Here is a 26,094-nt window from a genome sequence, read left to right on the forward strand (position 1 = left end):
ATACGAATCTATTGGTGGCGAAATTGTGGAGATGGAGGGGTGTAGGAGATATGTATTGCTAAAGGACAAAGTTGCGACAGGTGAGGTGTGAGGTAAACATGGATATGGCTGGCGAGGCAAGGTCTGCCTGAGCACAGCAACTCAGAGTGGGTCATGTAGAAAAACAATGGAGGTGTGGAATGTGCAGTGTCAACTAGGACACTTGGTAGAAGGAGTTGTCTGGCTCAGAGATCGCGCAGGTGATATTATATGTTGATATTGGCAAACGGTTCATAGAGGGAATCAACCGTTGGCCAGCGGATTATTAATAGTATTATTTGTTTATTTATTCAGCTACTTATTTAAGTTGTAGGGTGGCTTAGGTAGAACTCTATTGTGAACATGTATTGGGGCTGAACGCCTGTGTTGTTCATCAATAAATTCATTCATTCATCTCAGTCACTTTGGTTAACATGTTTATGGCTAGATGACGCTGCAAGGAAACTCCACACCTGGACCTTTCAAACAGGTCTTAATTTATCCCCAACAAAATCCTCTATTATTGTCTTCACTCGAAAGAAACTCCACTCAACATCACAATCTGTACATCTTGGGCCATATTCTTTCTCCTTAAGGACTTCAGCCAAGCTACTAGGCTTATACCTCACTAGTAAACTTACATGGAGAACCCACGTCGAGTACCCGGCAACTAAAGTGGGCCGAACGTTAAACATCATCAGAGCATTATGTCGAGTCTGGTGGGGAGCTGACCAATCCGTTCTACTACTATTATATCGATCGTCCGTAAGACCATGCTGCCATACACGAACACTATACTCCTAGAGAAGGAGGCGCTGATACTCCGCACGGCCTTACTTCTAAATTGAAGTTTCGCAAAACAAATGAGCATCGCCTTTCCTCTGTTGCCAGCGCGCTACGCCCGCGAGAACAGCTGATGCAATATGACCGCGGTAAACCAACACCTCCTAGATATATAAGGCCTCACAACTGTTCTGGGAATATACTGTGACATCAAAATCGGGAGGCAAGCTTGAACCTTTTCAGTAATAACACAGCAATGAGTTTGGCCATGTAACGCTGAAATTAGAAGAGTTTTAATTCGTTTAATGGTGCCAATTATTAATACCGTTGTACGTAATGATACTGATGTGTTGTGTACTCAACTTTAAGGAGAATTCCGGCAGTGATAACGAAGTGCATGCATTAAGTTTACGAAAGACGAGGTTATGTGGCAGATATGTTTACGTGCAATTCCAAGACAAGACTACAGATTTACTAATAACTCAATGGTGAGTAACTATTATTATTACATTCTCACACAATCATAATGAGTATAGGCCTTTGACGTATTTAACTACACGCAACAGCTGGTGATATGTAGGCATATTTACTCTTTAATGATATAAGGTTATGTTAGATCACAATCATGGGATACATTATTTCAACGGTATTATTATTATTATTATTATTATTATTATTATTATTATTATTATTATTATTATTATTATTATTATTATTATTATTATTATTATTATTATACGCATTAAAACATACCACCTACAGGAGCTGCTGGTGTAGGCCGATTCACTCTGTAAATGCACGAATTTCGCTCACGGTGATACATTATTTTACAGGTATGCCACAGACATTTCAAAGTCGGTGATATTTTATGGGAAGTAACTGGTACTGATCCTGCCAGAATGTGACTATAAATATGATGGGCAGTTGGAAAAGATATAAGCCACTGCTGTCTCTGACAATCATGGTCTTTGAAGAGGAGTAGTTAAAAGAACCAGGCAAAAACGTAGAATAGAAAGGAGCAATAAACAGAGCCATTGAAGATAGTACATATCTCATACACAGAATTTCAACACAGCTGAAAAGTACAATAAACACGTTGTTACCTGATGGTTGTTGTACTGTGATGAAGGGAACGTATGTAATTTTTCTGTACGTCGATACATCAAGGCAACCATACTGCATGGCATATGTAATCATCTTATAAGACATGGCCTTTATTATAAACGGGTTTTATTAAAGTAAAAATAGTTCTAATGTATATGTGGACAAAATTTCTAATATAAATGCGGTATATCTTTAGTTACAAAACATCATAGCTGTATCACAAGGAATGAGTGTAACAATGTGTAGAAAGATTCAATAAATAAGTTAATTCTAGTCCTTTTTGGTGAATTGGACACCGAGGATGATGTCCCCACAGTTAATTTAATAGCCATAGTTAAAACATTTCTTAGTTCATAAAGGAGTATGTGTACGATTTTCTTGTTATTTGTTCAACCTTCTGTCTGATATCTCCTCATGTTTACAAATTTATGGCCGACCCCGTGGTGAGGGGATATAATGCCTGCCTCTTACCCGGAGGCCCCGGTTCGATTCCAGGCCAAGTCAGGGATTTTTACCTAGATCTGAGGGCTGGTTTGAGGTCCACTCAGCCTGCGTGTTTACATTTGCGAGCTATCTGACGGTGAGATAGCGGCCCAGGTCTAGAAAGCCAAGAATAACGGCTGAAAGGATTCGTCATGCGGAACCCAAGACACCTCGTAATCTGCAGGCCTTCGGGCTGAGCAGGATCAAGGCCAAGCCCTTCAGGGCTGTTGCGCCGTGCGATTTTTACAAATTTATGAGACAGTAGCAATTTAATGTTGCCACAATATGTCAATACTTTTAAAAGAGTAGGCTCCAGTCCGAATGGTAGTCCAATATTAGGTTAGAAACTTACATACTTTCTGGAATACATAAAGGTTTCGAACAGAATTACAAATTAGTAACATCGATGGTAGGTGAAATTCTCATTAAACCATACATGAACTTCAAGAGAGGAAACATTGTAGGCTCATGTGCAAATACTGCCAGTGATGCTACATCAGCTTAGATGTTAGGCCTATGCTAATATTATACGTGCTAGTTTTCTTTTAAGATCACGTAATACCTATTTAAATTGAAATATGTTTGTAACATTCTGTTGTGATGTTAGCAATTCGGCCTAAGTGAGTTAACATTGCAAAATGCTGTCGTGTTTTACAACTGTCTGCTGTTTATCTTTAATGGCAGAGTCACTAAAATACGGTAATAACGACAGTATAATTCAATATCCTTCAAATTTGAAACGCTATTTGTTAGTAAATAAATTATTCCATTGGCAAAAAAAATTAAATTCATGTCTGTGTTTAACTATGTTCCGCGTTTCTCTGCATTGCCATCGCCTCCGTAGCGTGACGTCACTACGCTGTTGTTAGGCCTTATTATCTAGGAGGTGTTGGGTAAACAGCCCTTGTAAAAAGTAATACCGTACTCAGAAAAACTAATGAATATGGATTGAAAACAAATTCACAAAAACTACACTTACTAACAACATCTGACACTAATACGAGAATATATTTATAAGAATAAATGAGAATGCGGAAATAAAACATCACTCACCGCTAATGGCTGGCACAGAAAGGAGGTTATGGCCTACAAAGGGAACACTCCACTGATCTCAGTCACTAGAACCCTCCAACAATATGAAAAACACACTAATTACTGAAGGAAAATGCAAAAGATCGCGAAGAATACCAAATACCATACACGCTGAGCGAGATAAGTTGCCTTGTCTTGATAATTTGATGGGCTTCGCGTGAGATAGGTTAACCACGTGGCGAATGTAAATATTAGAGTTGGCAAATGGGTTTCGAGATCGTGCTCTGCCGATATAAATCGATATGAATGGCAGATTGGGATTGGTTGGATGCCTATGCTTCAGCGCATAATCACCAGACAGAGCCAAAATCTGCCAAAACGTCAATTTAGAAGTAGAGTCGTGCGGAGTATAGTTCGAATAAATACATCATGGATATCCTAAGTAGCATATACCAAGCTAAAGAAAACGGAAAAGAAGTTCATCTTATGTGGATCAAAGGCCATACTGGAATTATACACAATGAGACCGTAGACCAACTGGCAAAGCAGAGCATTATAAAAGGCCAGTTCCAAGCACTACCCCTACCATACACGGGCAGGAACAGGATTACAAGGCTAAATAAATGCCCCTTCAGATAAGACGAAATCTGCTTGCCAACAACTTTCTTCTGCAACGCTCGTCCATAACTAGTCACCCTCTCACATCTAAACTGCGCCACCTCCTTCCACTTCGTGACAGAGGAACAAACAGAAGACTACGGGCACCTCTAGTTGTCAAAAACATCAAGAAATTGCAGGACATTATACCCCTTACTCTTCAAGATTCATCGCTTCCAGCATTTCGACAGAGGTATGAACTTTCAGTATGCCAAAAATCCACATTTCATCTTCCAGATTTTATAATCTGCAATACCAATATCAACGAAAAAGTAACACGTTTCATCGATGCATATTGGGGCAGTTATACTCAAAAATACACAGATGGGTCTAAGACCGAAGAATGAGTCGGTTATGCGTACTACCGGTACTGCCCTGCACTCAACACTTGCAAAATGTTCTCCGTTCCCCACGAAGCTTCAATATTCACAGCTGAAATACTTGCCATTAAATCAGTCATCACGTACGGCGCCCAGTATTTTAGCAGAATATTAATTCTCACGGACTCCAAGAGTGAACTTCAAAAACTAGAACCACCATACACGAACACTCGTTCGAATAAATACATCATGGATATCCTAAGTAGCATATACCAAGCTAAAGAAAACGGAAAAGAAGTTCATCTTATGTGGATCAAAGGCCATACTGGAATTATACACAATGAGACCGTAGACCAACTGGCAAAGGAAAGCATTACAGAAGGCCAGTTCCAAGCACTACCCCTACAATACAAGGGGCAGGAATAGGATTGCAAAGAATGGTCAAACCACTGGGCAACAACTCAACTCATCAAAGGCAAGCATTACGCCACTATGCAGAGACACATTCCACAGAAACCATGGTTCAATCAACTATCTCTAACTCGCCGCCCTATCACGTTAATTATCAGAATGAGACTTGGACATGCATCTTACCCCAGTCATCTGTTCAGACTCAAAATTATACACTCCCCAAATTGTCCCTCTGACCCCAATCAAGAAGCAGACCTCAAGCATACAATTCTAGGATGCACTAGATACAAACCACAAGTGACCAATTTATATCAAACGCTTATACAACTCAAAGTTCCACTTCCCACTTCAGTTTCGTCGTTGTTCAGCAGCTATGACATCCGTATATATCAAGCAATAGCCAATTTTTAAGTGAAGCCAATTTAACATTGTGATACGTTTGTTCTATAGTCTGTATTTAAAATGTCCTCATCCAAACCAAGTTTTGTACCGTGGCTTTCTATCACCAATTAAGTCACAATGCCGTGAAAGGTCCCAAGTGGTAAAGATGTTGCTCTTTGACCTTCCTGTTTTCTAATTGTACAGAGCTGGGAGCATGGTCTTACGGACCAAATAATGAATACGAGAAATATTGAAATGTAATTTAAAGAAAGCAAGAAGCACATATTATAAATAAATGATCTTTTCTTATATTCATTGGAATGAGTTCAGAATCAGATGATCATATGGTATTATTTTTTCCCTGATGTCCAGATTGTGGTTGTTAATAAATATTCATTGTTACTTTGTTATGCATTTCATTGTGCCAGTGTAACCTATCCAATAGCTGCCTCTGTGGAGCCGTGGTAGAGTGTCGGCCTCCGGATCCCAAGATAGCGGGTTCAAACCCGGCAGAGGTAGTCGGATTTTTGAAGGGCGGAAAAAAGTCCATTCGACACTCCATGTCGTACGATGTCGGCATGTAAAAGATCTCTGGTGATACATTTGGTATTTACCCGACAAAATTAATTAAATCTCAGCCATAGACGCCCAAGAGAGATCCGGTTTACTCTAGGTCCGCTAGATGGCAGACAGAGTAAACCGGAACGTCGAAATTGACGAGCAGACAGCCAGATGGCGTCAAATCGAAATGTCTGCAAACGGTAGCTGAGGCCATACGATTAAAAAAAAAACCTATCCAATCGCCTGTGCCCTGTGAATATGAATTTTAAAAGTTATATCCTCATATAGCAAAATCGGATCTGCGAACGTTCTACCCATGGGAATCTCGTACAGCCGGCTGAACGATCCCGGAAAAGGGGACATTATCTTTTTGGCGTCCAACGTGCGGCTCATTGCCAATGATCTCGTTGTTTAGGCGATCATTTTTATGATGCAAAGGCAAGGAGTTTGTACTTTGATATTTCATTGGTGATAACAGGATGGATAGGAATACCAAGTTTTGTAAGACTATGGCACAGCTGGACATCATTCTTGTGTAGACTACATTTTCATGTACAATTGATAAACGTGCTTATTGATTTCCTTGTATTTAATGAAATTCTTTGGCAATTCTCTCGATGCAGACTAATTTTGAATGGACAAGGATGTACAGTTTCATTGTTGCTGGCGAGCACAATATTTATGGATGATATCGTAGATTTAGAAGCATTAGGCAGTATGTTAGCCGAGATGAGAGCTGAGAATAAGGCTAATATAGAAACTTGAACTTAATCAATTTCAGATAAGGGCTGAATGTAAGGAAAATCAAGCGAAGTTAGAAGCAAATCAGACTAAGTTAGAGAATAAGTTAATACGAAAGATGAATGTGTTATACGTGGATTTAAGGAACAACTCGAAGCTAGTTGTACGGAAAGTCAAGCTAGTGTCAAACATTTACGAGAAGTTTTGGAAAAAGTTGAATGGAAGTATAGAGAGCGAATTGAAATTCAATGGGGCCAAGCTAAAGCAGGAAATCGAAAGGACGATTACCACTTCAGTAGCTAGTGTTGCTCAGGAATTCAACGAGGGGCTAGGTACATTTAAGAAAACGATTGTTGGAACTAAGGACAAACACAAGAAAGAGGTCGAGGCGAGATTTATCGAACTTAGTGACCAGATGAAAGCGGACAAGGACCATATGTCCGTAGTTCGATTGAGATGGGCAGAACCTTTTAAAGGAATGTCCGATAGCATTATTCAGGTGGGCAGGGGAGTGCGACAGGAAATACAAATGCATCAGGAAACAATTACTAGCGAAATAGTTTAAAAACAGCTATCAGTGGTAATAAGAAATCGGTGGAAGAAGTAGTGACCAAGGGGGATCGCGAACTTCTCACAGCTCGGGGAATTCTAAGGAAAGTGGAAGATAAGGTAAAAAGAGATGTCGGACGAAATCTCTAACATTACGCAAGAAGTAAAAAGGTTGCGAATGTACAATGACAGTACACGAGTCGTCACAGCTTCCATGATCGCAAGACAAGCGAGAATGGAATAGCAAGTTAACGCTGGACTGGTTAGTTTTACTCTCAAACCTATAGAGGAGATAGCAACTCCAGAACGAAATGTCACATGTAATGAGTCTCCAACACAAACTGATGGTAGGATGAAAAAACCATAACTTGTGAGCATTATACGTTTGCACGATAATCAATTTCATAAATTTAATAATCGTAAGGGACCGACTCCTACAACATTTTTATCTTGTTAATGCTTTTGGTACATTCCTTTTCAGTAGGCATTCCCATGCAAGTTTTCTCTTAACTGTATCGTAAGCCTTTTCCAAATCCGTAAATACGAATATGATTTCCTTGTTCTTTTCCAGATGTATTTCCATTATCGTTCGCACTGTAAATATCAAGTCTGTTGTTGATCTATTTGGTCTAAAGCCATATTGTTCTTCCTCTGTGTTTCTACTATATCCCTCAGTCTTTTGTCTATGACTTTCTCCATTATTTTAGCCCAAGTGATAAGGTTATACCTCTAATTTTCACATTTCTTCCCATTTCCCGTTTTGGAACAGTGGTACAATGCTTCCTTGCTGTCAGTCTTCAGGTACCGGTATCCTTCAATCCTTCCATATGGCTTTGAGGGCTCTGTGTAGCCACTGTAGTCCAATGCTTCCTGCTGCCTTAATCGTATCAGCATTGATTTCCACTTGCTTTACCTTTGGCTTTCACCGCCCTTTCAAGTTCCGACCAATTTATCTGGTTCTCTTCTTTTTCTCCATCTATTATTTCCATTTTCTCATATCCTTTTTCCTCCAAGCAGCCATCCTCATAGTAAAGCTTTTAAAAATACTTTGCCATCACCTTCTGAAGACCCCTTTCATCATGTACTATGGACCCATCTTCTCTCTCTAATGCCTTGATTTTTTCTTTTTGATTTTATTACTCTGTATAATATGCCTCTTTACTTGTAGTTTCAATCTTTTGTATTCCATATGTAACCTTTCTATCTTATTCTCATCCCTGATACATTTTTTGCTTTCCTTATCCATTTCTTTCTTCACCATATTCCTTTCTTTTATTTTATCTGTCCACCACCATGTCTCCTTTTCCTTAACCTTTGCTTATTGTTTTCCTGCATACCTCAATTGCTGCTTCCACAAATGTCTGTCTTAAATTGTCCCACTCTTCTTCTCCACTTTGTATTTCCGTGTTGGGCAACTTCCTTTTTATACAATCTTGGAATGCATTCTTTTATCCTCCTCCTCCAATTCCCAAATAATGATCTTTGGTTTCTTCGCCAATACAATTTTAGACATTTTTTACTTGTTTTAAATCCACAATCAGTAATCTATGATCACCTTCCATACTTTCACTGGGGATTACCTTTGTATTCATGACTTATCTTCCCTATTCTCGCTCTGTTATAAAATCGATGAGTGCTCCATACTGTCAATCCCAACTATATTGGCTGATCTTAAGGCTATTCCTCTTCATAAACCATGTGTTCTTTATTATCAGGTTATTTCTGATACTAAATTCCAACAGTTTCTCTCCATCTTCATTTCTGTCGCCATATCCATGTGGGCCCAGAACATTCTCGTATCCCATTCTATCAGTCCCCACATGAGCATTCAGATCTCCCATTATCATGATCCCATCTCCAACAATGTGTGTTTCAGTTCCTTGAGGAACTCTTCTTTTTCTTCCATGCTACATCTTGTCTATGGAGCATACACCTGTATAATCTGCAGTAATTCCTTGTTTATATGTGCATTATCATCATTCTTTCAATTACATACTCAACTTCAGCTACTGGTTCGACATTCTGATTCACTACAAATCCCACTCCATTTCTTTTCTCTTTACTGTTACCCATCCAGTACAAGGTGTACCCCTTTTTTAGTTCCTTCATTCCTTTCCCTTTCCATTTTACTTCACTTAATCCCAGGATGTCGAGTTTTCGTCTCTCCATTAGGTCAATCAATTCATTTTTTTCCCATTCATTGTTAAAATATTTATTGTTCCTAATTGGGTTTTATTCTTTTATCTAACACTTGCACGAACATCAGCATTACCATCATACTGTGCAACTGTAGTCAGAGACTTGTCTGAGGGGTAAACCATTCATTCTAACGTTGACTGCAATATGTCAGCGGTTGCATACCGTAATTTCAGTCTTCATATTAATTTTCATGTCATACTTCTCTTTGAAGATCTTGTTCATTCTTGCTAATGCTTTTTGTAGTTTCTCATAGTTTCCTATGAATAAAACAAATATTTCTGAAGATTATTTTGATACTTCATATTCTTCTACTCAATGAAAACAGTCAAATTGTTTTAAATATGAACTACGTTGTTGCATTGGAATACTGTAGTTTGAAACTGATTTTCTCAAAATTCAGTAAATTCTGTCAAACAACTTTGAATTTAAGGCAAATGCTCAGTTTTCTAGCTTGAGACTTCTGATTTTCAAAACAAAAAATTGACCCATATTGTGTACTACAAAAGAAAAAGCTGGCTTTTCTTTTTGACTTAGGTGTCATTTCATGGTGATTATCACAAATATAGGCTACTATAGTTTTCATCGAGGTCAGCATCTTTTCTACTATCTGTGTTAATGACAATGTACCTCTAATTCTCCTATTTCTTGTAAAACTAAACTTTTCCTCCAATACGTTCTCTCTATTTTGCGAATAATTCTGTTCGACATGACTCTAGTTCACAACTAAGTATTCTTTACTTTCCACCTTGTTGATACATTCATTGCTTAAGGCAACTTACTGGTTAAAAGTTGTACATGTTTTGTATATTATTAACATCTTCACCAACATAACACTGTTTAGATGAAAAATTCATATACTGACAAAGTATCAGTGCTTGAGAGGAAATGTCCTTAAAATTAACATAATAAGATTAAATGACAAAACTGAAAACAAAATACTCAAGAGAAAATGTATAAATTATTTCTACAATTGAAAGCAATTGTCAAGGAAACACTTGTACAATAGTCCATAGAGAATATGTCCTAATAGATATTCCTTTTCCTTAAAAGTTCATGAGAGAAAAAGGCCAATTTAAAAATTATACATTTATAAGTAATTGTCGAAATGAAGAAATCTAGATTTCATAATGTGGCTCCTATTATTACTATTGCAGATGAAAATATCACTAATTCCTAGTTGTCAAATCTTTTTAAACCTGCTTTCCTCTTGAACAGTATCTCCTGTCTTTTTTACGGTCTTGTGTCTGGTGTAGTAGTGATGCGTTCTTTCTTGTTCACGCACTTGAGGAGGTGGAGGAGCGGGGGATATTAGTGTCTCATTAACTTCCTTGTTATTTTTTTTTTTGCTAGTTGCTTTACGTCGCACCGACACAGATAGGTCTTATGGCGACGATGGGACAGGGAAGGGCTAGGAGTGGGAAGGAAGCGGCCGTGGCCTTAATTAAGGTACAGCCCCAGCATTTGCCTGGTGTGAAAATGGGAAACCACGGAAACCCATCTTCAGGGCTGCCGACAGTGGGGTTCGAACCTACTATCTCCCGAATACTGGATACTGGCCGCACTTAAGCGACTGCAGCTATCGAGCTTGGTTTCCTTGTTGTTACCTTCAGCTTCAAAGGAGGAGGAATACGCCGTAGGGCTATTTGGAAGTGGAGAGATTCCAATTCTTTTCTCGTGATCTTTTTCAAGCATTTTCAAATACACCATAATTTTATCATATAACAGGTTCTTATATTCTATAGCCTCATTAAGGTTATCATTTTTCTTTACGAGTTGGTCTAGATGAATGTATAGATCTTCATGTGTGTTTATTAAGCTGCCCTTTTTAAATTAATTTTGATGGTCAGATCTTGTTCTATGTTGGTAAATTTATGACCTGTGGTAGTCATGTGTGTCCCCATAGCTGAGAATCTTCTATGTTTTTCAGTGTTCACGTTCTAAATATCTTGCTTTAAAATTACGGCCAGGTTGTCCAATGTATGTATTCTTGCACTCATAGCATGTAAGTTTATAAACTCACAAATAAAAAATTTACCTTTTTCTGAGAGATTTACTGTATCATGATTGAAAATACTCTGTTTCGTGTTGTTATTGGTGGAAAATGCAATTTCTTCATTTTGACAATTACTTATAAATGTATAATTTTTAAATTGGCCTTTTTTTCCTCATGAACTTTTTAAGAAAAAGGATATTCATTAGGACATATTTTCTATGGACTATTGAACAAGTGTTTCCTTGACAACTGCTTTCAATTGTAGAAAGAATTTATATACTTTCTCTTGAGTATTTTGTTTTTAATGTTGTTATTTAATCTTCTTATGTTAATTTTAAGGACACTTCCTCTCAAGCATTGATACTTTGTCAATATATGGATTTTTCATCTAAACAGTGTTATGTAGCTGAAGATGTTAATAATATATGAAACATGTACCACTTTTAACCAGCAAGTTGCCTTAAACAATTAATGTATCGAGAAAATGGAAAATAAAAAGGACTTAGTTGTGAATCTGTTAAAGTGTGATACGGACCACGAAACTGATTTTAGGTAACGACTCTAGTGGACGTATAATACAATAAGACATTAATAATTAACAAACCATTAGGTAACATGTATCTCCACATCAGAATTTGTTTCAGAAATTTTTTTTCTTTACAGTATCAGCATGAAAACATTCTAGAAGTGGTTTAACAATAAAAATGGTCAGTTCTCTATTTGACCAGAAAAGGTAACTGGAATTAGCGTGGGGGTTTGGAATTTGATTATAATAAAATAGTTTACTGTAAAAGTAAAAATAATTCTTTATCTGCAATACATTTAATTAAGATCTTTGGTCCTAATTAATTTTCCAAAAGATACACATCTCCCCGCTCAACAACTTCCTATTAAAATAATAATCTATTTTTGTTCTTCTTCACAAGTTAAAATACAAATTTTAAAACAAATTTCTGACAATTACAATAAGCTTTATTATACATACAATTATATGGTATGTGCAAAATTAAAAAAAAAAAAGAAAAAAAAAAGAATAAACAGTGATGACCAGTAATAACCATGTATGCAGGTGTAAATACAAAATATTACCTTTTGCAGCTGAAAGTCACAGCAAATTACACGTAAATGTTCGTAAGTTACCATTTATTTATGTCACAACATAACAGAGTGCTAGAATGGGAAAGAGAATATAAAACTTAACAAATGATACTAAGACTTTCTACAGCTACGTAAGTTTGATATTAAATTTCCCACATTCTGCTCGTTATCTCCACCATGAAGTGAGTCATGAGAGAGAAACATAATATTGGGTAGACAGAACTCATTATCTTTCATTATATTATATATCCTACATATAATTACAAAATCCAGCACACCTTTGTTATAATACAAAGTGCAAAGAACACTGTCATTAATTTTTTCCTCGCTAGAAAAAGTTCTTGAGGAAGGGTTCATTAATTTTCCTCTAAACATCTTCTTTTATGTAAAAGTTTTACAAGCACCATATTAACAATATTCCATTCATGACACGTATTCATGTCGTATTAATAAGTTTTGTTGAACCACAGTGGTTAAGTATTTCACTCAGTTCCACTGCACTGTCTGTGGCATGAGAGGAATGTAGTACGAACAAACTCCGACAATGTCCCTTGTAGGCCTCTCTCAGTTTCCCCTTGATGAACGCAGCTGTGGTTTCAGCAAGAAAGAACTCTGCACAACAGCACTTTGGTAAATACAGTATTGCTCCCCGTACTTCTAATAAAACAACACTATTCCACAAACATAGCTTCATGGTATAAAAACTATTGAAGAGCATTTAGTTCAAGGTGCCTCTACACTGAGCGTTTCCACACAAACACGGTATCTTTTCATCCTCGATGGGGAATTTGTAGTCGTAGGTGATCTCCTCATTCACTCCGATCTGTTGCTTCGAATAGATAACAATTTTCTTTTGTCCTTCTATTGTAATTATCTTGGCATAACAATTAGGCTGCAAAGAAAAAATTAATATATTACACACAATAGCAGGATTACAAAATAACTGAAGAGTTAAGAGCAACAACCAGGTAACCCCACATTTACAAATTTTTACAGGAAACAATACAAATGTAAAACTTTATGTTATATTCCCATGTCTTAGGTACAGCGTTCTTACAAGGGTATTATCTGTATTGGACCAGACAGATTTCGATGAAACTCGGGGGGAATGATCAATTAATATATCTTAAATTTAAGGCAATGTATCGGTGAAATTTGGCAAAAATGATGAAATAACTCTATTTTTGTTTTTTTATGTTTTTCTATGTTCATCCCTTTTACTTTCATTTTGCACTTTGTTTTATTTAAATATCAACCATATAAAGCCCTTAGCAGCCATGACCCTGCACAAGTTGGCGTTGTCTAACATTGTCACTATTTTCATAAATAAATCTTTAGTTTTGTTTTTCGTAGATACACCAAAACATGACAGTAGCAACATGAAGACTATACTATCTCCACAGACAGTATGTAAAATAATATGTGTGTATCAAAGACTTGCTGTTCCATCAGACCTCTTAGAAGATTGATAACTACAAATCAACCTTGGTCTGCATTTGACAAAAATATAATGACTATTAGTCATATAAGGTCCAACAAACTTCCACTACTTACTTTTGTGTTTAATTTCCTCAAGAACATAAACCAAAGAACATTTTAATGACGTTTACGTATCATAATATGAGAGACGCAAGAACTCTCATAACAGAAGAACGCGCTGAGAAAAATAATTTTCTGAAGAGACTTTCTCACACAAGTGTTTTTATTTTAACGTTAATAAAATTGTATGTACTGATGATGGCCCAAGGGGTTGAAACATGTCTACCTTTTAGATAATTATGTATTAAATTTAAAGTTTGTTCATCGCCGTAAGACCTATCTGTGTCGGTGCGACGTAAAACAACTAGCAAAAAAAAAATAATAAAGTTTGTTAACATTGTGTATTGAACAAGGTGGATTAAATCTTATTTTTAATTAGAACTAGTCAATACGGACCAAAAGATGATTTTCATCACATGTACTGCTGAGCGAGTACCATATATATGCGAACACTCCATTAATTTTTTTCCCCAGAATTTAGCGAAGAAAAACTGGGGTACATGCATTATTTAAAACAATGGCACTACTTCACCTCAAAGAATGACTTCCTTACAGAGAGCGACTACTATCTGATGGTACAAACCTGTGTAAAGCTGCGAGTTTGGAGGGGAAAGGAGGGCAAGGAAGGCAGTGGAGTGGGTACTACTGCTGTGCTACTGGGAGATGATGATGATGCTTGTTGTTTAAAAGGGCCTAACATCTAGGTTATTGGCCCGCTACTAGGAGAGAAAAGAAGCCTCGTCACATTAACTTAGTTGCCAGGAGGTGATGTGAACACTTCGGTAGCAGCCGCCAAAGTGAACATTCCTCCCTTTTTACTCACGCTGCAGCACGTGGACCTGTTTGCATACAAAATTCATTTAGTGTGCAGCTAAGCTTTTGTGCCATCAAGTAGTAATTGTGTTCTACTATACGTTAGGTAGGCAAACCGCTTATCAGAATTGTCATGCAGTTTGCTTAACTTCCTCCGATATTTTTAATCGGCTAGGTCACCCATGTGTTGTCGTAATGAATGCACCGCCATATGTTATCAATTTCATTCCCGTATTGATAGTTCAGCAGTTCACAATTGTAGGTTTGGGGTTCTCCACCTAATCAATACTTGTATAGTGTTAAGTATTTATGTTTAAAAGTACATTATAAATGCAGGACTAGTTTCAATTCTCTGTTGGGATCATCTTCAGCTGCTAAATGTATCACGAACAAAATATATATCAAGATAGCAATACATAAAATATTACACTATTTAAGATATGTATAGTTCTAAATTATGGTGATACATGTTAACGTCCTCACCACATAACTGATTATTAACATTTAGACACTGATCTGTGCATGTGAATTTTGAATCAACAATGCTCTGTATAAATCGCTGAAATTGGTATGTGGAGGTGTGAAAGTGAATCTTGAACAAATTCAGGTATCTTACAGGCTCCTACTAGCCACGTACTTTTCCACCTGCTTCATCCACCCACCTCTTGGTCTGCCTCTAAGTCTTTCTTTCAAAACAGGCTTTGAGTGTTTGCGCTGATTCCATCCGCATCACCAATTCAACCTTGACTCTTTCAGAACATCAAGTACCCCAACATGGGTAAATAAAAATACATTTTTGTATCCTTTATGCATAACATTCTTGTTAACAGAATTTTTCAGACACCAAAACTAGTGTTAAATGAACCGCTCTGCTTTTTGCAACAACACACTGGTTCTTTTTAAAAAATTCTCTGATCAGTGATATACCATCAGAAGTGATAATAACAATCATGTTATGATTTTCTGTTTTATACAAAGTCAAAATCTTACGAGGAAACGGTCAGTATTTTATGTTTAAAAATTTTCGTTATATTTTTTAGAATTTAAAGGTACTAAATTTCACAAAAATAGCACAAGTACATGGGTAGGTTTGAAGGTCCTAACAATTTACAATTGACTTGTAATTAATCACATAAATCAAAATGATCAATATCCAGGAAATAATATTTCCCTCGATTGTCACAAGAACTTCCTGACAACACCTTTTTTCTTTTCCAATTGCTGCTATGTCTTAATTTGTGGAAACACAAAATTCACTGACGCATTGAATTGCACATTTCTTTTTCCTAGAATGGTTACTTCATATTTTATTGAAGACACTTGACTCTCCACATTTCCAATGAATTTTCTGATTTTCTTGTTTGTTGCATATTTAACAGTGACAAAATCACCTGGTCCAGATGGCTGGTTTATTCCTATTCTTTTAATAGAGAGAACCTCCTCTCTCTCTTTATCAGAAGATGATGTTTAAGAGAATGTTGATTTAGGGTCTGATGGTGTTTCTAATGAGGTACTGATACCGGAGTCATTATCTTTGCTGGGTCTGAAAACATCAACCGCAATCTCTTCCCAGGCGGAAAATTAAGCTTTTGTCCTTGTTTAGTTTGTCAGCTGGTATTTGGTGTCCTAACTCGTGCTTCTTTCTGATGGTAAACAAATTATTCTTGTCATGATACTTAACCACTAAGCTGAGGAAATTTCCTAAAATGCTTTTTTCTTCCTGTAATCGCTTTACGTGCAGAGTAAACTAACAAATTCGTTTTAGTTCGAATTGTGACGAATAAAAAGCATTTGTTAGTGCCTGTAAACGCCTATTTAAGCACTTAAAATGTTATTTTAATATATATTTATTTTGCTTCTATATACAGTAAAACCTCGATGCACCATTTTTCAAGGGGGAGGGAGAAAATGACAATAGATGCGGGAAAACAATAAAAGCGGGTGACACATAAAATATGGGGAAAGCAAAATAATTACATATGGGTATCGTATTTGGACATTTTTCATCATGTAAATAATAATAATAATAATAATAATAATAATAATAATAATAATGCTGTGTAGCTTCCTTAGCCGGGTGCAGATCTTTTGAGTTGTCGCATGATAGGCGATCTACGCGCTTATGAAAATATGGCTCTACCTACGTTCAATCCTAACGCATAAGTCAGCGCACAGACACAGCCGGAATTAACCATTGAAAGTTTAAATCTCCGACCCGATCTTGACCCCTTGAACTGAAGGCCAACATGTGCTAACCATTTAGCCATGGAGCCGGACAGGCTCATACTATACATAACGGTATCAAAATATTGCAATCATGATATCATCATCATCTGTTTACCCTCCAGGTTCGGTTTTCCCCCTCGGACTTAGCGAGGGATCCCACCTCTACCGCCTCAAGGGCAGTGTCCTGGAGCTTCACTCTCTTGGTCGGGGTATACAACTGGGGAGTATGACCAGTACCCCGCCCAGGCGGCCTCACCTGCTATGCTGAACAGGGCCTTGTGGAGGGATGGGAAGATTGGAAGGGATACGCAAGGAAGAGGGAAGGAAGCGGCCGTGGCCTTAAGTTAGATACCATCCCGGCATTCGCCTGGAGGAGAAGTGGGAAACCACGGAAAACCACTTCCAGGATAGCTGAGGTGGGAATCGAACCCACCTCTACTCAGTTGACCTCCCGAGGCTGAGTGGACCCCGTTCCAGCCCTCGTACCATTTTCAAATTTTGTGGCAGATCCGGGAATCGAACCTGGGCCTCCGGGGGTGGCAGCTAATCACGCTAACCACTACACCACAGAGGCGGATGCAATCATGATATACTCAATGAAAATAAAAACCGCGACTTTTTTGGCGTTTTGTTTCACTTTTCCTTACATCTCGTCGTAATTTGAACACCTTCAAGGTCAGTTATCTTATTGCAAATTAATGATATACGTGGATTTTACGGTGATAACCTGTATTTTGGTAAGGATTCCGTAGACTTTTCGCAAACGATAGGTTGGAGATCCCACATGGCGCAGATCGGACGATGACACAGTGGGCTAAGCGATGCTGCCAAATTAGGAATTAGTTTCAAGACTAGGCTAGTGAAAAGATTACTGGTCTGGTTTGTAACAAGACAACTGGGCAGGTAGCAACAAAGTGGTCAACAGGCCTCTAGCATCCCACACACATCACAAAGTACGACGCGATTAATAACCCAGCGCAGATCTGGAGTTGTAAAGAGGAAAGATGTCTGGAAAGTTGCATTTGAATAGCCTCAAAGATCTATGGGAGAGGGTTAACATACATTCATTAAATAATGTTCAGATTTTTAAAAATTTACAAAATATCTGATTGACTTTTATCAAATTTTTATGAGATGTGCATATCAATGGCAGTTCTGCCAGATTTTGGGTTTATCATTTGTGTATGGAACCACATAGACCTCATATGTTTTCTTAATGGACATTTTACTTTTTGCTATTTGTTTTACGTCGCGCCGACACAGATACGTCTTATGGCGACGATGGGATAGGAAAGGCCTAGGAAGTGGAAGGAAGCGGCCGTGGCCTTAAGTAAGGTACAGCCCCGGCATTTGCCTGGTGTGAAAATGGGAAACCACGGAAAACCATCTTCAGGCCTGCCGACAGTGGGGCTCGAACCCACGATCTCCCGATTACTGGATACTGGCCGCACTTAAGCGACTGCAGCTATCGAGCTCGGTGGACATTTTACTAATATGCACTGCAACTAAAGCATTTTTTAGATGTGTACAGGGTTGTATTTACACCTTCCAAGTGGGTCTGGAAATTTCTTGCAAATCCTTACTACGACTGGTTTTACTCTTCTACATTTAAACTCAAGGCCAATAATTAATAAGAGATATAAATAACACTTTTACTAGAACAATATTTACTACAAATAAATGCTATTATTAACCTGCTGTCTGCTTTGTGTCAGCTTTGCTGTGGAAATGAAGTTTTTCACCAATCTTGAAATAAGGTAATTCATACTCAATGTCATTTTATTTTCACAAATATTAATGATAATAAATATTTATTGCCTGGTCTTTTGTATATTTGACTTGACGAACCTCATCTCTGTTGCCTGTATCCAACTGTTGTCCCTTCTAGTCACGGTAGCAGCTTCTAGTCCGTAGGTTAAGATGAGCAGGCAGAATTTATATAATGACACTTAGGGTGGAAGCTTTCATCCCACAGAAGCTGCGGGACAGAAATGTAGAAGTTGGTAAACGCTTGAACCCCGCTGTTAATTTCTTGGGTTAATCTGTTGTCTGTTGACAAAATATTTAAAATGCTAGACTGTTTTAATGTCATGCTATCCTATTTCAGCTTGACAGCTTTGCGCTCTCTGCTTATCACCAACGATCACTTTTTGTTTGGCTGATTTTAACCCTCTTGCACTCAATGTGCTGATGAGGTTATGGCGAGAATGCTCACGGCGCCGATATATCGACTGTCCTATTTATAGATTTTGGTCATTTGTGTGGCTGTTAAATGGTAAGAGATGATCATGACAGTAACTTAAAGCATTTAATTTGCATTTTACTCAACAGATACACCAGCTCTAAGAAATGTTTTTATTTTCGACAGATGAAATCTGTTGACCATGAATGTTTAAGTTGTGGTGGCCTGAAGTTGTTAATGCGTGGATCTGTTTTTGGCTGGCTTATGAATACAATTTGATCTTGCTATCAATTTAGTTTAGAGTTTATTTGGCTTCGTTAGTATATCGTATGTTCGCTGTATTTTCTGAACCATCATTATACATCTTCTCCTTACTCCTTTGTTGCATGCGCTTGCGTCATCTTTTTCTCGTAATGGTTGGACGATGTTCGAGACAGAATGATTACAATATCCTTGAATTTTCAGGTAATTTAGATAGTAATAGCGGCTTTTTTCTTTTTTTTTGTCTAAAGTGATACCCAGTATGTGGGAAGTGATGATTTTAATCCTGAATATTTCCGCACAGTCACAGCTGCTCACTGTACATCGGACAGTGAAGAACCTCACATCAATGACAATTACATGTAGAGTGAATACCTTTGTCATACTTCATCAGTGAATTGCAGCATAAAAATCACACTGATATCAAATTATTCAGAATTAAATATTCTTTCTTACAGGTTTAAGATTAAAGAAGACAAAATAATGTCTGATATTTCTGTCATTGAAAACCATTTTTTACTTTTCAAGAATTATTTTCAAAGTTTTTTTTCATTCTGCTTTACCAATAATACTACGTCCAAGGTATATTAAATTCTGAAATGCGCATAAATTCCAATATTAGTGTGATTTATTTGATTTCAATATGTTTTAAACTGTTTACATGTTGATTTTTGTAATTTGGTTTCAAAATCACAAAAATTAGCTTGAACTGCTTCGAGCAAACCCCTTGCATAAAGGCTGAGTGCAGAAGGGTTAAATCCAAACCTGTCGAATCCTTCCTTCCACTAACTAAGTCATCATTGAAAATCATGAATTCAGCTGTGATAAATGTGGTAAATACCATCACACAAGACAATACAGTTGACAAACGATACAAACAGACCTTTAGAAAAGTTAATCTTTTCAAATGTTAGTCTACTCATATAAGACAACAGTTTTATTCATAAGAACATTTTAATGTAGATAATACAGTATTATGTTCAGTACGATATGGTACCTCCATGCAGTGTTTATTGGATTATGCTAAAAATTCTACATAAAGTAATTAGTTGCATTCCTTTTTTTATAACTCGTGCAAAGAATATGTACTTAAAGCTAGAGTAGTTTGAAACTACACTCCTTTTGTTTCAACCTAATGAACATTTTAACTGAAATTCCAATCGAAAGTGAGCAGAGAATGAGACCAGTATTCTGCCATGCTAACGAAAAGTCAGTAGCTACCTGAACTTGAAAACTGAGAAAATTGCAATCAAAGTTTAATAAACTTCTCATTACATTCTACTTTTTGGATGATGCTGAAATTAACACATTAACTATACAACAAGCAGGTAAATTTATTTCTGGTGCAGCTTCTTAATAGAATGATTACTAACAATAAAATGGACGAGGTAGTGATGTGCAAACACAATTCTTACACTGTATCCAGTACTTGCTGCCTTCTGTTAATGTTAAGCGCGAAATGAAAGTATGACCTTAAAAAGCAGTACTTCTACGGATACTGCCTTATTAAAGTGCAGTTTCTACTAACTGCTTTTTGTCACTGTAAATGTCAAAACATTGCAAAGGCAGTATTATGATGGAGAATGTAAGAGATAATTCCAATGATGCCAGAAACTCCATATTTTTATTTCTGCATTTATTGCCTTTTTCCTTAGCATGGCAGAATTCATGTCAAGTTCTCACATTTTTTTAACTGATCAGGTTTCAAAAAAATAGCACATCTGTAGAATTAGTGACAGTGAGTACTTACATTGCAACTGTGGTTGATAAACCTCGCCAGATTGCCACATTTGGTAGCATCGATTATGGTGTCGACATCAATCCTGAAGAGGTACGAGCTGCCGATGCCCGTTGCCTCGTAGTGCCTCTCTCTCAGATCTGCCACCACAGGTCTGATCATCTGGCCCACATATTCTATAACCATCTCATCTGCTGCAATTGGTTCCATGGCGAACAATCCCCAGTCATGGATCGCAGACTTGGCAAACTTCAGCTGCTTCTTGCGGAACTGTGAACAACAATTATTACTTAAAGAGCAACAGTATTGCAAACAAAGGTTTACCTAGGAGAATAACGGACTCGGCCATAGAGGGTGAGTCCAACAGAGGTAGACAAAGCTGATGATATTTAGACTCAGTTTTTAATGATTTAAGGGGGGGAAGTACAACTTTATGGGTAAAGAAATTGCACTTTTCAACTTGATTTTTTCTTTATAGAGTAGATTCTCCTCTTTGATACGGTGGAGAAAAAAAAAAACACTTCAAAAGACATGTTTGTAAATGTCGTATGTCCGGCGCTCCCTTTCTCGCTCCACCAGCCAGCGGCACGCGCGCCTGTGTATCATTCTGCTAGCTTCGACGCGCAGCCCTCAGTGCGCGTGCCTGACCATCGAGTGTACTATAAATAGGAGCTCCCTGCCAGCTCACTTGCCCACTTGCCCCGGTGTCCAGCTCCAGAATACACCCTACGTCGAGCACGGAGGCTACTCCTCTTGAAAATGTGCTTCGACCAGGTGGACTGAATTTCTGGCAGTACGAGGTCTCACCTCTGGTCACCGCTCCCTTACCTGTTTCCGCTGCCTATGTTCCGTAATTCTTTTACAAGCCATTTTCATTCCCTAATCTATGCAAGCTCCCTTAGTTTCGCTAGGTGGAATTTCTTCAATCAATTGAACTTGCTTTTTAGGAATTCAGGCACTTCAACAAACAAGGACTCTCATGAACATTTATGTTAGTGTGCCAGATAGTTCTCGACTATCAACGTGTCAATTTACAAAGACTATCTTTTCAAGATAGAAGTGTATATAAAGACTGCAAACCTGTACATATTGTATAAAGACAGACTTTTCTCAAGATTCAATATTCCTTTTTGCTTCAAAATAAATTTCAGTTATTTGTGTAAATATCATAAAGTGAAGCAATAAAAGTTGTGTTTTGTAAACTTCAACCTTGGTTACAACAGTAAATGTCCATGTATGTCACCAGCTACATCTCAGTGTGTCATGTTTGATGCTTATTTTCCATTTAACTATCTTTTTAACATATTGTTTTCATCACAACTCAAAAATTATTGAAGATATTTACATGAAATTTTCAATAGAAATCTATTTGATTTGTATGATAAACATTGGTATGAACATGTATTGGGCTCTTTTCTGTAATACTAGTAATTTAACTTTCAAATTAATTAGTAGTGCAAAAAGGAGAAAAATTGGCACAAAAGGTAATGGTTAAGAAAATATCTTGCAGAAATTTCTTACAAATTCTAGAGTACCACATACATGTGAATAATGCCTGCCATTGAATGATCTCCACACCCTAATTTTAGGAGAGGAAATTTTGGAAAATCAATTTTTTGTGTGTTTGCATGGCTTTGTTAATATTTATACTGAAAACTGTAAATACCACAGTACAATAAATTATGAAACAAGTTGTTGCATCATAATCTTTGTTAGTATGGTTCCATCAGCATTTCAAAATATCCTGATGTCTGGTCTGTACTACGAATTTGCAAAATTAAATACCACTTTCTCTTATTATGCAAACCGATAACAAATATATGGAAATTCACATTTATCCTTTTCCTAATTGGCTGGGAGACATGGTGCAAGTTATTTCATTCTAAAACACATGTGAGACGTCAGCTAGACTTACAACTTTCAATAATCGGACATCACTCGTAGCCCCACATCCAAACTGTCTCTTTCGGTCACATATTTGCATACCCTGAATATAATTTCTGGAAAATTAGTTTTTCATCTGCAAAATGCCTGATAAACAGTTTGTCTGCTCAAGATGCACTTTATTTTTCCTAGAATCACATACCACAACTCTCATCCACAGCATACTGTACTTTCTTCCTGCAGAACAACGACCACTTTGCTCTGTCTCTCCAATAATGCCCAGCTTGTCTTCAGCTGAGAATGTCCTAAAATGAGATTGCACACCATCCATCCTACTTTTCTTTTCTTTCTTTCTTTCTTTTTTTTTTGTTAGTGGCTTTACGTCGCACCGACACAGATAGGTCTTATGGCGATGATGGGATAGGAATGGGCTAGGAATTGGAAGGAACCGGCCGTGGCCTTAACCCTTTCGCACTCAGCGCGCCGATCTATCGGCGCGAGAGGTTATGGCCAAAACGCTCACGGCGCCGATACATCGGCTCTGTCTTATTTACGGATTTTGGTCATTTGCGTAGCTGTTAAATCGTAACAGTTGATTGTGATGGTACATTAAAGCGTCGAATTTGCGTTTAACTCAACAGATATATCCACCAGCCCTACAAAATATTTTTATTTTCGACAAATGAAATCTGTTGACCGTGAATGTTTATGTTGTATTTATTTGAAGTTGTTATTGCGTGGATCTGTTTTGATTGGCTTAGGAATACAAGAAGTTGATCTTGCTATGAGTTTTCTTTATGGTTTATTTCGTTTCTTTGGTATATCGTGTGTTCGATGTACTTCGTAAACTACAATTTTACTCCTTTTCATAACTTCGTTGTTGCACGTGCTTGCGTCATCTTTTTATAGTAACGGCTAGGCCATATTCAAGGCCGAATGAGGCCGATATCCTTGAATTTTCAGATTATTTAGACAGTAATAATGACCTTCTTTTGCCGAAAGTGATTCCCGTTATGTGGGAAGTGACACGGTCGTAACTGCTCACCGTGCATCGGACCGCAAGGCCCTGACATCGATGACCGTTACATGTACACTGAATAACTTTTGTGCAGTGCTTCATGAGTGAATTGCAGCACACACATCATATTGATATCAAATTATTCAGAATTAAATGTTCTTTCATTCACGTCTAAGAGTAAAGAAGGAAGACGCAACAATGTCTAATTTTTCTGTCATTGAAAACAATAATTTATTTTTTAAAATTTATTTTCGAAATTTAATAATTTTTTTGGGCTTAACCAATAACAATACGTCCAAGGTATATTCATTTCTGAAATGTTCATAGTTTCCTGTATTAGTGTGATTAATTTTATTTTAATGTGTGTTAAACTCTTTACGTGTTGAATTTTTGTAATTTGCTTTGGAAAATCCCAAAATTAGTCTGAGTGTCTTCGAGCAAACACCTGCATATAGGCTGAGTGCCAAAGGGTTAATTAGAGTACAGCCCCAGCATTTGCCTGGTGTGAAAGTGGGAAACCACGGAAAACCATCTCCAGGGCTGCCGACAGTGGGATTCAAAACCACTATCTCCTGGATGCAAACTCACAGCTGCGTGCACCCTCACCGCACGACCAACTCGCCTGATCAACAATCCTACACACAGGCTACTATTTAAATGATGTGGTATGTATGCAGCATGCTTTTCGGTTGTGGTGGGAACAGAGTTGGCAACAGAAGATGAGATTTTTGTATGTCAGGAGCACTGTCCCAACATGGATGCAAAAAATATCCACCACACAAATTTTTAATAATAATAAGGTCCACCCAATGGGCATAGGAGGAATTTGCCACCAAATTCTGACGGAAAAAATTGTGGGGATTATTCGCATGTATACAGTATGTTGTTATGTCTTCATATTCTCAGTTAAATACTGTATTCACTGAATTGTATGAATAGGACAAATACTATTTAGCTGTAAAATTGATATGCACATCTCATAAAAATTTGATAAAAGTCAATCAGATATTTTGTAAATTTTTAAAAACCTGAACATTATTTAATGAATGTATGTTAACCCTCTCCCATAGATCTTTGAGGCTATTCAAATGCAACTTTCCAGACATCTTTCCTCTTTACAACTCCAGATCTGCAGAGCCAATGCTTGAACAGTAGTAAATATAAAACTACTACTCCTATTACCTGTAATTTTTTACCAGGGATGCATGTAACACAGTGGCAAAGGAAAATGAAAATTTCACTAACCAAAATTGGGCAGATAAATTCTGACAGATTAAAATAATTTGGAAAATTTATAGCGGGTGATATGAACGGACGGAGAGACCTAACTCATAGTTCAAATGTAACAATTTATTTTTTATTTTTAAGGGCAAATTTACTTTTGGAAAGTTTATTTTCACTATAATACAAATTATGTACTTCTACGTTCCCACTTTTGATCCTCTTTATGTTGCTTCATTTTTGTGTACTGGTTTGTGTGGTCATGGTTCATGGTGTGGGTTACTGTAGTAATGTCCTAGTTCGTGAACCACAGGCAACGGCTGAGTGGCCTAGTAAGTGGCCCTGAGAGTCGGGATACCAGTTGCTATGGAACGAGAGTGGGCATCTCGGACATGAAGTATTCTGACTCATGGCCCTCCTTGTGCTGAGGCGGCTAGGACTATACAATCCACTGGTGGTACCGAGCTCAGAACATCTTAAGCAAGCCTCGGACCTATGGGAGTAACTGAGTCCCACTCCCATTTGACAGGCGAGGGACTCCTTGGAAACAACTTGGCGAACAAGATGGAATTCGATAGGGAGCTATCAGTATTAATGGGGCTTATGGAAGAAAGAAAGTAGAACTGGCTGGGTTAGCAAAGAGCATGCAGCTGGATGTGCTAGGGTAAGTGATATTCGGGTAAGGGGAGATAACGAGGAAGAGATAGGAGATTATAAAGTGTACTTGACGGGTGTTAAAAAGGGAAGGGCAGAGTGTGGGGTAGGGCTGTTCAACAGGAATACTATTGCACACAACATTGTTTCTGTTAGGCACGTAAATGAGCAATGAGATTTGGCAGTTGGAGGAAATAGGAGGAGAATAGTCTAAGTTATTCACCATGT

General features: G+C 37.6%; 1 protein-coding gene across 3 annotated transcripts in view; it reads right to left on the reverse strand.

Moving 5' to 3' along the window:
- Positions 1-12,048: 12,048 nt before the first annotated feature.
- The window catches only part of Set1 (SET domain containing 1), a 112,317-nt gene continuing 98,271 nt past the window's right edge, over positions 12,049-26,094 (reverse strand). For all 3 annotated transcript variants that reach the window (XM_067159020.2, XM_067159019.2, XM_067159021.2), the window contains exons 14-15: positions 21,102-21,359; positions 12,049-13,222 (exon numbers count right to left, since the gene is read on the reverse strand). In XM_067159020.2, coding sequence (XP_067015121.2) covers positions 13,049-13,222; positions 21,102-21,359 — 432 coding nt within the window. In that variant the 3' untranslated portion in view covers positions 12,049-13,048. The remainder of the gene's footprint in view (positions 13,223-21,101; positions 21,360-26,094) is intronic.

Source organism: Anabrus simplex, chromosome X, assembly GCF_040414725.1.
Source record: "Anabrus simplex isolate iqAnaSimp1 chromosome X, ASM4041472v1, whole genome shotgun sequence".
Taxonomy (NCBI): Eukaryota; Metazoa; Arthropoda; class Insecta; order Orthoptera; family Tettigoniidae; genus Anabrus; species Anabrus simplex.